This window comes from Melitaea cinxia, chromosome 29, assembly GCF_905220565.1.
Source record: "Melitaea cinxia chromosome 29, ilMelCinx1.1, whole genome shotgun sequence".
NCBI classification, from domain to species: Eukaryota; Metazoa; Arthropoda; class Insecta; order Lepidoptera; family Nymphalidae; genus Melitaea; species Melitaea cinxia.
The window spans coordinates 3,369,544-3,383,477 of NC_059422.1; the positions used below are offsets into that span (position 1 = coordinate 3,369,544).

The following is a 13,934-nucleotide window of genomic DNA, read 5'->3' on the forward strand; positions in this document are numbered from 1 at the left end:
ACCTATAGTGTATACATGTAAACACAGATAAGTACTTATTATTAAGTTCAAATCATTCTAATCTCACAATTATTATAAGCCTTTGACAAGTGATATCAGCTTATAATAAAACTAGCGACCTGCCCCGGCTTTGCACGGGTGCTGATTCTAAATATAAAATATGAAATACATATGAAATAAAATAATGTGTTTATTTACGACATTACATTAGAAATCTCTAAAACTAACAGTGTTCCTCTACTATGTATATTATGCCTGTATTTATTATACATATAAACCTTCCTCTGGGATCACTCTATTTACTAAAGAAAACCGCATCAAAATCTGTTGTGTAGTTTCAAAGATCTAACCATACAGGCATCGGAAAGTTACTTTGTTTCATACAATGTAATGATATTAGTATTAAAAAAATGAAATACAATTCGTGGGTGAAATAGTAAAAAGTTTTGTTGGAATTATGAAAATTTGTTGTATTTTTTAACTGACCTCTAAAAAACAACACAAATACAATCCGCAAAATGTCTTAATATCTTGTAAATTATTTGAAGTCATAAAATGTTATGACCATAATCTCCGTATCAATTACATAAAAATGTTGTTAAATTGCTTCTAAAAATAAGTATACGAAGTCTTGTTAGTTCTAGAAAGTTGTGTGATATTTGTTTGACCTTTAAACTTCACTTTAGATTCATCTTTTAGCATTCCACTACTCGGCGTAGACCTTTTTCTCGGAGCTTAATCCATCACGACGCTCTACTGTGATTTTTTGGATATATTCAGAGAACAAAGTGTCTTCTTATGAGTAACTATCGTTATCATGCATCTATGATAGTAACCAGGACAGACAGCTGAATGTATTCTTCGAGATACGGTGGGGAGATCCACAGAGAAAGACACCTAGGCAATATATTTGTTCAAATCCATTCCGAGCGTGAAGAGAAGTTCAATTTATCTGACAATTGTTTCAATATCTATGTTTTTTTAAATAAAGGTATCAATGAACAACATAAAAAATGGCAAAAGTGCATAGAAAGCAATGGAACACATACTTTGATTAATTAAATATATCATATAGATAAAAAAAATCGACTTTATATTCCGACCATACAAAACCCCAATTTCATATCTAAGGTGATTATTAGTAACCAAGTGCGGGATTGTGCAAAAGTAGATAAATATAAATATAATTATAAATACATACATATTTTGTTAGTTATATTAAAACAGTGTCCTAATCACACTTCATTTTCACGTGACGATATCGTGGATACCGATCATCTCGAAGATTAACTGTTATGGTTATATTGGGCTCTAACTGACTAAAATGTTACGGTTATCTTTCGCTCCGCCTAGGCTGGGGTACAGATACGCTTGCACATTCATCTGCCAGCAATTCGGCAGCAGTTTATGACACGATTGACTCCGATTTTGTACCGTCGTTTTGTAAAATAGTCACATTTTTCCGATATGTCTGGAAGCAGGAACAGGGCCCTTCATATAGTCTTAATTACCTAGTTTCTCCACTGGAGGAAGATTCCCCGCATCCACTACCTTGAGGTCAACTATTACGGACACATAAAGTTTGAATTAAAATGCCTGCTATTGTGTGTCTGGATTGAGGTTGGCGAAGAGTCAGCGTCTCTCGTCCGTTATTTGGAGGTCATGAAAACTTGAAATAATGAGATCATCGCCTTCTGTGCTCTGTTGGTGCTGACCATAAATTTGACTATCACCTACACTGCAAAGTCAAATATCACTGCAGTAGTAATTACCTAGCATTTCTCGATTTAGAACGAATACAAAAAAGATAATTTGGAAGTTTTCTTGCAGAATTAAGTAGTACTTTCATATTCTCTATTACAGTAGTAGCCAGTAGATGATTTTTCGGTCAATTTAGATATTTCTTTTTATTTATGTTTATTATTTATGAAACACAACTTGTAATAAGGTTTTCTTTTAAATAACTCTATATGTATACATATGTCTTACTTTTCAGATTAACGGCTTAACAGATGAAAAAGTAACTTACGGCCAAATTGCCCAAGAAGCAATGAACGTAGCTGTCTCCCTCATTCGCTTGGGCGTTAAAAAGGGAGACGTGATTGCTGTCAGTTCAGAAAATCGTACAGAATCCTGGGGTACCATAATCGCAATTTGTTGTACTGGAGCAATTGCTACCACTCTTAATACTGGATATACAAATGGTAGGTGGCATACTTTATCGTAATAACAATCTTTATTTGAACATTTTTGAATATCATATCAAAAATTGACCGCTCCAGCGGGATTCGAACCCGCGTCTCCGACTGACCGTGTCGGCGCTCTAGCCAATTAAGCTATGGAACGATGTACCCGCCAGAGCGAAATTCTTGATATGATGATTTTTATTTTCGGTTTAAGCGAACCGTGGCGCCGTCTATAGTGAGTTCTTTACAGAGACCCGTAACTATTCAAAGTTTCATATTACAATGAAAATCTTTGACAGGAGACGACACCATGCTATTTTTAATAAGTACGATTTTATTTTTGTGTTACCCTCACATTAGGAATTCTAAACATTTTTGAATATCATATCAAAAATTGACCGCTCCAGCGGGATTCGAACCCGCGTCTCCGACTGACCGTGTCGGCGCTCTAGCCAATTAAGCTATGGAACGATGTACCCGCCAGAGCGAAATTCTTGATATGATGATTTTTATTTTCGGTTTAAGCGAACCGTGGCGCCGTCTATAGTGAGTTCTTTACAGAGACCCGTAACTATTCAAAGTTTCATATTACAATGAAAATCTTTGACAGGAGACGACACCATGCTATTTTTAATAAGTACGATTTTGGTCTGCTTCAAAGTGTCAAGCGGGATTGTTGTTTTTTTCCCTTTTGGCAAATTTTCAACTTTTTATTTTGTTGTTTGTTATAATATTAGTATTTATCTATTTTGTGTTGTGTTTTGTTTGTGTATTGGTAAGTTTGTATTTAATATTATAGTTATTTAAATCATGGATAGAAATAAACCTCCCGATCCACCGGATATTCATCTACCCCCAAACATTCAATTAACGTCAACGTCTACATCGGGTTTTTCTTACACACCGATATTAACAGCTTCTTTAAGTGATTTTAATGCAGTTGAAAATTTATCACGGAAGCGACCAACTTCAACTGAAGGATCTACAAAAGAAATTCCGAACAAACAAAAAAGGCAAAACGAATATAGAATAAAATATACTGAATCTGATATTCGCCCTTTTTTAGTTCATGTTTCCCGTTTGGAAAGAGATCCCTCATCTGGTACCACATTACACCCTATTAAATTCGGCAAATTTCTAGAACGCATGCGATTCTCAGGCATTCTTCGAGATGGAGTTAAACGAGTAGGTCGCAATAAAGTGTCTATAGAATTTAACAGCGCAGAAAATGCAAATAATTTTGTTTCTAGTCCCTCAGTTACTGAACATGGATATGTTGCTTTTATCCCCACGTACAACATTACACGTATGGGTGTCGTGCGAGACATTCCCACGGATTGGTCTCCCGAGGAAATTATTGAAAACCTAAAAGTCCCTTCTGGAATAGGTAAAATTATTAAGGCTCGCAGAATAAACAAAAAAAATATGGTTAACGGGTCCCCTGAATGGCAACCGACTCAATCAGTAATCCTAACATTTGACGGTCAAGTTCTTCCTACTCGAATTTACTGTTGCTACACAGCATTAAATGTAGAATTATATAAATACCCAACCGTGCAATGTTTTAATTGCTGTCGTTTTGGTCACACTAAAATGCAGTGTCGATCCCAACAGCGCTGCTTTAAGTGTGGTCAAAACCACTCGGGTGATAGTTGCTCCGTGTCGGAAGGTGATTCATTTTGTATTTTTTGCTCCGGTAACCATTTCTCAACAAATAAAAAATGCCCTGAATTTATAAGACAAACCGAGATAAAATGCGTCATGGCGGAGAAGAACGTATCTTATGTAGAAGCCGCTAAGAGTTTCCCCGCATCTTACAAATCGTACGCAGATGTATCCAAATCTTCCCCTTCCCCTTCTTTACCATATTTAATTCCCTCAAAGTCGGTCACTCATCCATCTACTACATCCTACAAAAAAACCGTATTCTCTAACCCTAAGTCAAGACCCATTATAACTCCAGGATATGACAAACAAGCTCATCAGGCCATCCTAAAAGAATTTAGTATTCCGCAATCCGAAAATGGATACGCTTTACAGACAGACTCGACTAACTCATATGACAATTCTGCCACAATTACGGAACTCCTAATAAACCTACTCGTTAATTTAATAAATAAGAATAATTATTCTATACCTGACCACGTTGCATCTACTTTAATATCAATTTTAAACAACAAAAATGGATCCACTCAAGTTTCTACAATGGAACGCTCGGAGCATCCTCAGTAAGAAACATGAACTAATATATCTCTGTAATAAATTACTCCCTTCCCTTATATCAATCGCAGAAACTTGGCTTAAGCCTCAACAACATTTTAACCTTCAGGGATTATCTTCGTTTCGAGATGACCGTCTAGACGGTCATGGCGGAGCAATGATTTTAGTCAACAATAAATTATCCTGCTCGCCGCTCTCCATCCCATCTCACAACAGTAACGACATTAATGTTGTTGGTGTTAAGATTAAGAATATTAATGTCCTGTCTATTTATGTCCCTCACCCTAATTCCTCTCTTCTCGCATATATACGCAATCTATTTCTTCTTTTTCCTCCTCCCCTTCTAATTTTAGGTGACTTTAATAGTCACAATACAATGTGGGGCTCAGATACAAGCGATTCTGTTGGTAATAGGCTTGGTGAGTTGTTAGAGGACTTATATATCTGTGTTTTAAATAACGGATCACCAACTCGTATTACTCCACCTGGTCAGAGAAAGAGCTGTGTTGACCTTTCACTTTGCTCAAATGATCTGTCTACCGTCCTCCAATGGCAACTACTAGACAGCACATATGGAAGTGATCATTTCCCCATTGAAATTGTACATCCATCCAGATACACACCACATTATGATTTACCTCCTTTGCTAAAATACCGAGTCTCAAGTGCCAAATGGGACTTATATAAAAATATTTTAGAAGAAATTACCAAATCTTTACCCGAAATTAACATGACTAATCTAGACACCTGTTATAAACAACTCAAAAAATCCATATCTGACGCCGCTTATTGTAGTATACCACTAAAAAATTCTGCTAAACATAAACTATCCTCTGCTCCCTGGTGGGATAGCGAATGTAAAAAAATGATAAAAGCTAGAAAATTAGCTGAAAGAGCTTTTGTCGCCTCCATGACAATTGATAACCTGGTAGAGTACCGAAAAGCGGTTGCCAAGTCTAAACGATTATTCCGTAAAAAGAAATTTCATAGTTGGCGACAATTTTGTGCATCCTTATCCCCCAACACCAATGCTAGTGTAGTGTGGAGCCAGATTAATCGGTTTCGTTGTGGTACTAACCCCTCTCGTATCCGCCCCCCTATACCTCACAATGTGGCCTCGGACTTCTTTGATAAAATCGCTCCTCCTTTCGTTCCCTCTGAGTTAGAAATCCCACACCCTACTTCTCCATCCCCTTCCTCTTCCCATATTACGAATCCCTTTTCAATGTCAGAACTCAAAGCCGTCCTTTCCCACGTAAAAGATTCTGCGCCGGGAGTCGATGGTTTTCCATATTCCTTCCTAGTAAAGGCGGGTCCTGCCTTTTTACAATATTTCTTGAATCTGATTAATAATTTTTTTGAAATAGGTTATGTTCCCAATGAATGGAAAACTCAGATTATTATTCCAGTGCTGAAGCCTGGAAAATCCCCCGACGACGCCAACAATTATCGCCCCATTGCCCTCTCATCTACCTTCTGTAAAGTTTTCGAACACCTTCTAAAAAATCGCTTAGAGTGGTTTGTAGAGAGCAATGCTCTTCTACCTTATTGCCAGTTTGGATTTCGTAAGGGCTTCAGTACTGCAGATAGTCTGAGCCTTTTTATCTCAGATCTCCGTATAGCTTTTTCTAGAGAACAGTCTGTGGTGGCATCATTCCTGGATATCTCCTCAGCGTATGACAATGTCCTTCTTGCGGTGCTCAGGTACACGTTACAACAGCTGAACATTCCCGACAAGATAGTGCAGATCATAGGCAACCTCTGTGTAGGGAGGTAGAACTTCGCACACCTGGAATGCCCTTTGGATCCCGACTAGTATGGAAAGGCCTCCCACAAGGCTCTGTCCTTAGCCCTTTATTATACAACTTATATACATCATCTCTTCACCAGTCCCTTAACTTAAATTGCCAAATATTACAATATGCTGATGACCTAGTCCTGTATATCCAGGGTCCCTCTATTCAAGAAGCTGCTCAGTCCTTACAAATTTCCTTAGACTCCTTATCTGATTGGCTTAAACAAAGAGGTCTCCACTTATCTGCTCCAAAAAGCAGTGTGGTGGTATTTTCCAGAAAAAAAATCTCTCCCCAAATTAATGTTGTAATTGATGGCGTCGCTATACCAAAAAGTGACAGTGTGAGGTTTTTAGGTATCATTTTGGATAATAAATTGTCTGGTAGACAGCACATAGATTATATAATTAAAAAAAGTGAACGAAACTTAAACACAATTAAAGCTCTCTCAGGCGTGTCTTGGGGTGCGCATCCTTTTACACAAAAAATTTTATATAATGCTATTATCAGAAGCCTTTTTGACTACGGTATCTTTCTCATTGAACCGATTAACAAATCAAATTCGAAATATCTTGATTCACTACAGGCAAAAGCTTTGCGCCACATTATGGGATGCATGAGGTCTTCTCCCATTAACGCTCTCCAGGTAGAATGTGGCGAACCACCTTTATCAATTAGACTTCAATTCCTCGCTGACAGATTTCTAATGAGAGTCAACTCCTTCATTAATCATCCACTTATCAATAAACTTAGAATATTAGACCACCTGATTAACACTTCTAGTTATTGGCGCACGAAACCCATCCCTTATTTTATCATTAGCTACAGGAAATTAATAAACATTAAACAAGAAGCTCCTATTAATCAATTTCATAAGCTTCCAATTTATGAATATCCTTACGATGTTTTAACTTTCTCTCCTAACGTCTTGCTTAGCATTGGAATTGTAAAAGAATGTCCCAATGCTAATTCTATCTTTGTAGCTGAAGTTGCTAAAAGATGGAATAAAAATCATTATTTTTTTACAGACGCATCTAAACGGACTGACTGTGGGCCCACTGGCATTGGTGTATATTATCAAAACTCTAAAATAGGGTTGCTATATCAGTGTCCACAACAGTCCTCCGTCTTCACAGGGGAATGTATTGGCATTTTAGAAGCATGTATCTTTATTGAGAGCCACAATATTAAAGATTCGGTCATTTTCTCGGACTCAAGGAGTGCCTTAGAATCTCTTTTACACAGTTCTTTTTATAACAAACTCTATAGCTCCATAATTTTAGATATCAAATCCTCCCTTCTTAGATGCTTCAATAAAAATTTAAATATAACACTTGTATGGATTCCTGGGCACTCGGGTATTAAAGGCAATGAATGTGCAGATTCACTAGCTAAACAGGCAGCTAATCATTGCTGTGACAAAAAATACTTTAAAAATCAAATATATGACCTACTAAATTATCCCAAAAAAGATATCTATCGGACCTGGCAAAAAAAATGGGAATTATCTAGCAGAACAAAAGGTAGTTTTTATGCTTCAATTCAACCAGAAATACCTAGGAAGCCATGGTTTTGTAAATTCAAAAAATTATCTAAAACTACTGTATCGATTTTATGTAGAGTTCGTATAGGTCACTGCTGTTCCTCTGTTTTTCTTCATAAACTTAGAATAAAAGATTCCTCTCTCTGTGAATGTGGATTAGATGATGGAACTCTCGATCATATCTTCTTCTCTTGTCCAATTAATAATTCTTTTTGCCTCCTTGATAATTTATCCCAACTTAATATCCCACTTCCTATTAATTTTACTTCGCTTTTACACTTCTTTAAAGAGCCAAAGATAGTCCTTACCCTTGCAAAATTTATTAACGCTAACAACATTAAAATTTAATGTATCTATATTCTATAACTATATAATGTCTGCGTGAATTTGAAGTTTATGTATATTATTATATTATTATACTCCTTAGTTGTTCTAATACCACAAATATGTCCATTTTTTATATGTTTTTCCGCCTTATCTATGTATTTTCCGGATAACAAAATAATTCAAAATTAAAATTTCAAGTGCGTTTTTTAGTTTCATAATAATTTATACTTGACACTGGCAGAATGTCGCTAATGGCGATCGTATGCCAAAAATAAAAGAAGAAGAAGAAGAAGAAGTACGATTTTATTTTTGTGTTACCCTCACATTAGGAATTCTAAACATTTTTGAATATCATATCAAAAATTGACCGCTCCAGCGGGATTCGAACCCGCGTCTCCGACTGACCGTGTCGGCGCTCTAGCCAATTAAGCTATGGAACGATGTACCCGCCAGAGCGAAATTCTTGATATGATGATTTTTATTTTCGGTTTAAGCGAACCGTGGCGCCGTCTATAGTGAGTTCTTTACAGAGACCCGTAACTATTCAAAGTTTCATATTACAATGAAAATCTTTGACAGGAGACGACACCATGCTATTTTTAATAAGTACGATTTTATTTTTGTGTTACCCTCACATTAGGAATTCTAAACATTTTTGAATATCATATCAAAAATTGACCGCTCCAGCGGGATTCGAACCCGCGTCTCCGACTGACCGTGTCGGCGCTCTAGCCAATTAAGCTATGGAACGATGTACCCGCCAGAGCGAAATTCTTGATATGATGATTTTTATTTTCGGTTTAAGCGAACCGTGGCGCCGTCTATAGTGAGTTGTATCGTCAATGCTGAGCATAGGGCATATGAATACTCATCGTTTATCAACTTACAATTGTTTAAGTTATCTAACAAGACGTAACTGAGCTTATCATCTGTTACTGCAATATAAGCTTTAGTCGGTTGCATTAAAGAAAACGTGTCAGCATTTTTATCGTGTGGAGTCGGTAAAGGAATATTTTTGTAAACAATGTATTTTTCTGGGTATATTAATGGTATTTTTAATATGAAAATAATCTTTTGTTGTAGTAGAAACATGTTAGCTAAAATATTTGCTTTTAAAATAAAATAGAATTAAGGATTATGTCTAAGAAATTAGAAATTGTTATCAGGGAACTTTCAATTAGATTGTTAAAACTATTTATTCGCGTTACGTAGTATAAGTTATCATTTTGCTTTGTAACTTGAGAAAGAATATCATTTAGTATAGTTATATGGGAATTTAATTTCGTTTTGGTTTAGTCTTCGAATAGTAGAATTAAAAGTATTTAAGCTTGACTTTACGATTGTGCTGGCTTTATTTATGTTAGAATGCGTGATTGCGTGTATTGGTATAGAATGATTGAGATTTTTTTTATGAGATTTAAGAGACTTATTATTATAAGATTCAGTAAGACTCAGCGGCTGGGACTGAGATGCATTTAATTTATAAGATTCAGTGAGACTCAGCGGCTGGGACTGAGATGCATTTAATTTATGAGATTCAGTGAGACTCAGCGGCTAGGACTGAGATGCATTTAATTTATGAGATTCAGTGAGACTCAGCGGCTAGGACTGAGATGCATTTAATTTATGAGATTCAGTGAGACTCAGCGGCTGGGACTGAGATGCATTTAATTTATGAGATTCAGTGAGACTCAGCGGCTAGGACTGAGATGCATTTAATTTATAAGATTCAGTGAGACTCAGCGGCTGGGACTGAGATGCATTTAATTTATGAGATTCAGTGAGACTCAGCGGCTAGGACTGAGATGCATTTAATTTATAAGATTCAGTGAGACTCAGCGGCTAGGACTGAGATGCATTTAATTTATAAGAATTAGGAATAGTATTCATAATGATATGACTCAGGCCTACCTCGCGGGGAGGCTGAGATGATAGAGAATCGAAAATGGAGTTTGTGCTGTTTATAGCCGACGATTTCGACTGGCACGAGGCCGAAATCGGATTTAGTTTAAATCGTTTTCGTTAAAAGAAGTATTACATCGATCAATATTATCACAATGGTGCACGCGCGATACGTTATTCGGTGCACGTGAACCCGTGGCGTCACTTTGTGCAATCTGAGAAGAATCGGGTTGCAGTATGCGGCGGCTATTGTTATATTCGCGTTTGCGACATTCGTTTATAACATGACCCTTGTTTTTACAATAAACACAATATTTATTATTATAATTAAAATTAGGTTTATAAGGTCGACTTAAAATAAGAGGATTTTGTAGATGAAATGTTTTTTGAAAATTGTTAGATTTAGTAAAATTAGGTTTTTGGTTTTTAAAACATACAGAGGTGTTATGACCTGATCTGTGGCAAATTGAACAATATTTAGAAGGTTGTTGAGAAATTTTGGTTAGGTTTAAAAGCTTTTCTTCCTCAATAGCAAGTGTGATAGCCTCAGATAGTGTCTTGGGATTGCGACAGCGTACAATTTGCGATAAATTTGAATTAATCCCTAATAAAAAAGTATTCAATGCCAAATCCTCCATAGCAGCTAACCTTCCTATTAACTCATTTGAGTTTTCGCAGCTGTAATGTATATCAGATAGTAATCGTGTTATACAAGACTCAATTCTTAATGAATGTTGCGTGACATCTTCTGTTGAATTTTGCTTACAATTCTGTAGATCAATTAAAAGATGCGTAGAATGCTTTTTCTCACCAAACGTGACTTTTAAAAATGATTTTATTTCGGACCATTTATTAAATGTTTTAAGACAGCAAGCCATTTGTGCCTTGCCTTCAAGCTGGGATATAATGTATTTACAAAGCACATTCTGCTGGTCAGCGGTTGCGAGAGAAATAGCATTTTCGCAGTTTGTGAGAAAAGCTGGCAAAGATTCGCGATCACCATTATAAGGTTTTATAAATTTGGTAAGAACAGATAGAGTTATCTTCTCAGCCATTTTCGGTTTTGAGAACTTTAAAGATGGATCTGAATAATTGCTGTCGGAATCAGAGCGAGCTTCTTCAATTACAGTCTTTTCCTTTTTAGGAGGCATTCAATTAAAAATAACAGTAATTTTAGTGAAAATGTAAATAGATTTTTGTAGAAGTTGTATATACGTGACTCTATAAATATACTAAGCTTGTTACTGAATTTAAGGTTTATCAAAGAAAAGGTTAAAAGATATTAATCTTCTGGGAAATAATCACTGATCACTAGCACTTATTCACTTTTAGGCTTTTAGTAAAATAGAAAACTCACAATGAAACAGCAAGCGCGATCATATTTGCTGGGAAGCGTGACACGTGTTGATGACGTTGCGGGGCCGGAACTCGGACACGTGGTGGCTCTGTGAGTCGTATTGCAGCTAACGCGTCACGTTGCAATATAGCGACGTGTATATGAAATGTAGATGATGGTGTGGTTGCCTGGTGAGGGTTCTTCTGCTGGGACGCAGTCTCAGCAGCGTGGGGCTGTAGATCTGCTAGAAGTTCCGTGTGTTTGGTGGACCTGCCTCGGCTCGTGGGGCCTGAGACGTATATCTGGTGTAGGCACGGCAACGTGGGGCCTGTGACCTTGTGTAATGTCTAATGACGTACCTGGGTGCCAGGGTTCGGATGTCAGGGTTTTATACAGAAAACCACTTACGACATCCCGCTTCTGACACCAATTGTTACGCGGCACCTCCCGGTAGTCTTTTAGAATAGACACACAACTGGTTAAATATTGATAAAGTTTATTAAATAGTCCAAACACTTACAGTAACTGTCCCTAGAAACACCTCACTTTCCTTTTCTGTATAAAAAATATATATAGTGACGCGCTGGATGGTAAACGGCAACTAACTCGACCGTATGGAAAATGAAATATTTAAAGTAATTAAAATAGCGGCGTCAGCACTATCCGCGAATTAAACCTAGGTATAACAACCCGTAACTATTCAAAGTTTCATATTACAATGAAAATCTTTGACAGGAGACGACACCATGCTATTTTTAATAAGTACGATTTTATTTTTGTGTTACCCTCACATTAGGAATTCTAAACATTTTTGAATATCATATCAAAAATTGACCGCTCCAGCGGGATTCGAACCCGCGTCTCCGACTGACCGTGTCGGCGCTCTAGCCAATTAAGCTATGGAACGATGTACCCGCTAGAGCGAAATTCTTGATATGATGATTTTTATTTTCGGTTTAAGCGAACCGTGGCGTTGTCATTGTAATATGAAACTTTGAATAGTTACGGGTCTCTGTAAAGAACTCACTATAGACGGCGCCACGGTTCGCTTAAACCGAAAATAAAAATCATCATATCAAGAATTTCGCTCTGGCGGGTACATCGTTCCATAGCTTAATTGGCTAGAGCGCCGACACGGTCAGTCGGAGACGCGGGTTCGAATCCCGCTGGAGCGGTCAATTTTTGATATGATATTCAAAAATGTTTAGAATTCCTAATGTGAGGGTAACACAAAAATAAAATCGTACTTATTAAAAATAGCATGGTGTCGTCTCCTGTCAAAGATTTTCATTGTAATATGAAACTTTGAATAGTTACGGGTCTCTGTAAAGAACTCACTATAGACGGCGCCACGGTTCGCTTAAACCGAAAATAAAAATCATCATATCAAGAATTTCGCTCTGGCGGGTACATCGTTCCATAGCTTAATTGGCTAGAGCGCCGACACGGTCAGTCGGAGACGCGGGTTCGAATCCCGCTGGAGCGGTCAATTTTTGATATGATATTCAAAAATGTTTAGAATTCCTAATGTGAGGGTAACACAAAAATAAAATCGTACTTATTAAAAATAGCATGGTGTCGTCTCCTGTCAAAGATTTTCATTGTAATATGAAACTTTGAATAGTTACGGGTCTCTGTAAAGAACTCACTATAGACGGCGCCACGGTTCGCTTAAACCGAAAATAAAAATCATCATATCAAGAATTTCGCTCTGGCGGGTACATCGTTCCATAGCTTAATTGGCTAGAGCGCCGACACGGTCAGTCGGAGACGCGGGTTCGAATCCCGCTGGAGCGGTCAATTTTTGATATGATATTCAAAAATGTTTAGAATTCCTAATGTGAGGGTAACACAAAAATAAAATCGTACTTATTAAAAATAGCATGGTGTCGTCTCCTGTCAAAGATTTTCATTGTAATATGAAACTTTGAATAGTTACGGGTCTCTGTAAAGAACTCACTATAGACGGCGCCACGGTTCGCTTAAACCGAAAATAAAAATCATCATATCAAGAATTTCGCTCTGGCGGGTACATCGTTCCATAGCTTAATTGGCTAGAGCGCCGACACGGTCAGTCGGAGACGCGGGTTCGAATCCCGCTGGAGCGGTCAATTTTTGATATGATATTCAAAAATGTTTAGAATTCCTAATGTGAGGGTAACACAAAAATAAAATCGTACTTATTAAAAATAGCATGGTGTCGTCTCCTGTCAAAGATTTTCATTGTAATATGAAACTTTGAATAGTTACGGGTCTCTGTAAAGAACTCACTATAGACGGCGCCACGGTTCGCTTAAACCGAAAATAAAAATCATCATATCAAGAATTTCGCTCTGGCGGGTACATCGTTCCATAGCTTAATTGGCTAGAGCGCCGACACGGTCAGTCGGAGACGCGGGTTCGAATCCCGCTGGAGCGGTCAATTTTTGATATGATATTCAAAAATGTTTAGAATTCCTAATGTGAGGGTAACACAAAAATAAAATCGTACTTATCTTTATTTGACATAATCATAATTCATACAATTTATAAATAGATTACTCTGACTCCTGCACTAGTTTATGATTTAATGATGAAATTGCCTTCGGATATCCGACAGTTTATGTAGATCTATGGTTACGGCAATA

At 37.1% G+C, this 13,934-nt stretch overlaps 1 protein-coding gene across 1 annotated transcript in view; it reads left to right on the forward strand.

The window, feature by feature from the left end:
* LOC123667733 overlaps positions 1–13,934 on the forward strand; it is a 40,193-nt gene that overhangs the window by 1,443 nt on the left and 24,816 nt on the right. Inside the window, exon 2 of the mRNA XM_045601573.1 lies at positions 1,997–2,204. Coding sequence (XP_045457529.1) covers positions 1,997–2,204 — 208 coding nt within the window. The remainder of the gene's footprint in view (positions 1–1,996; positions 2,205–13,934) is intronic.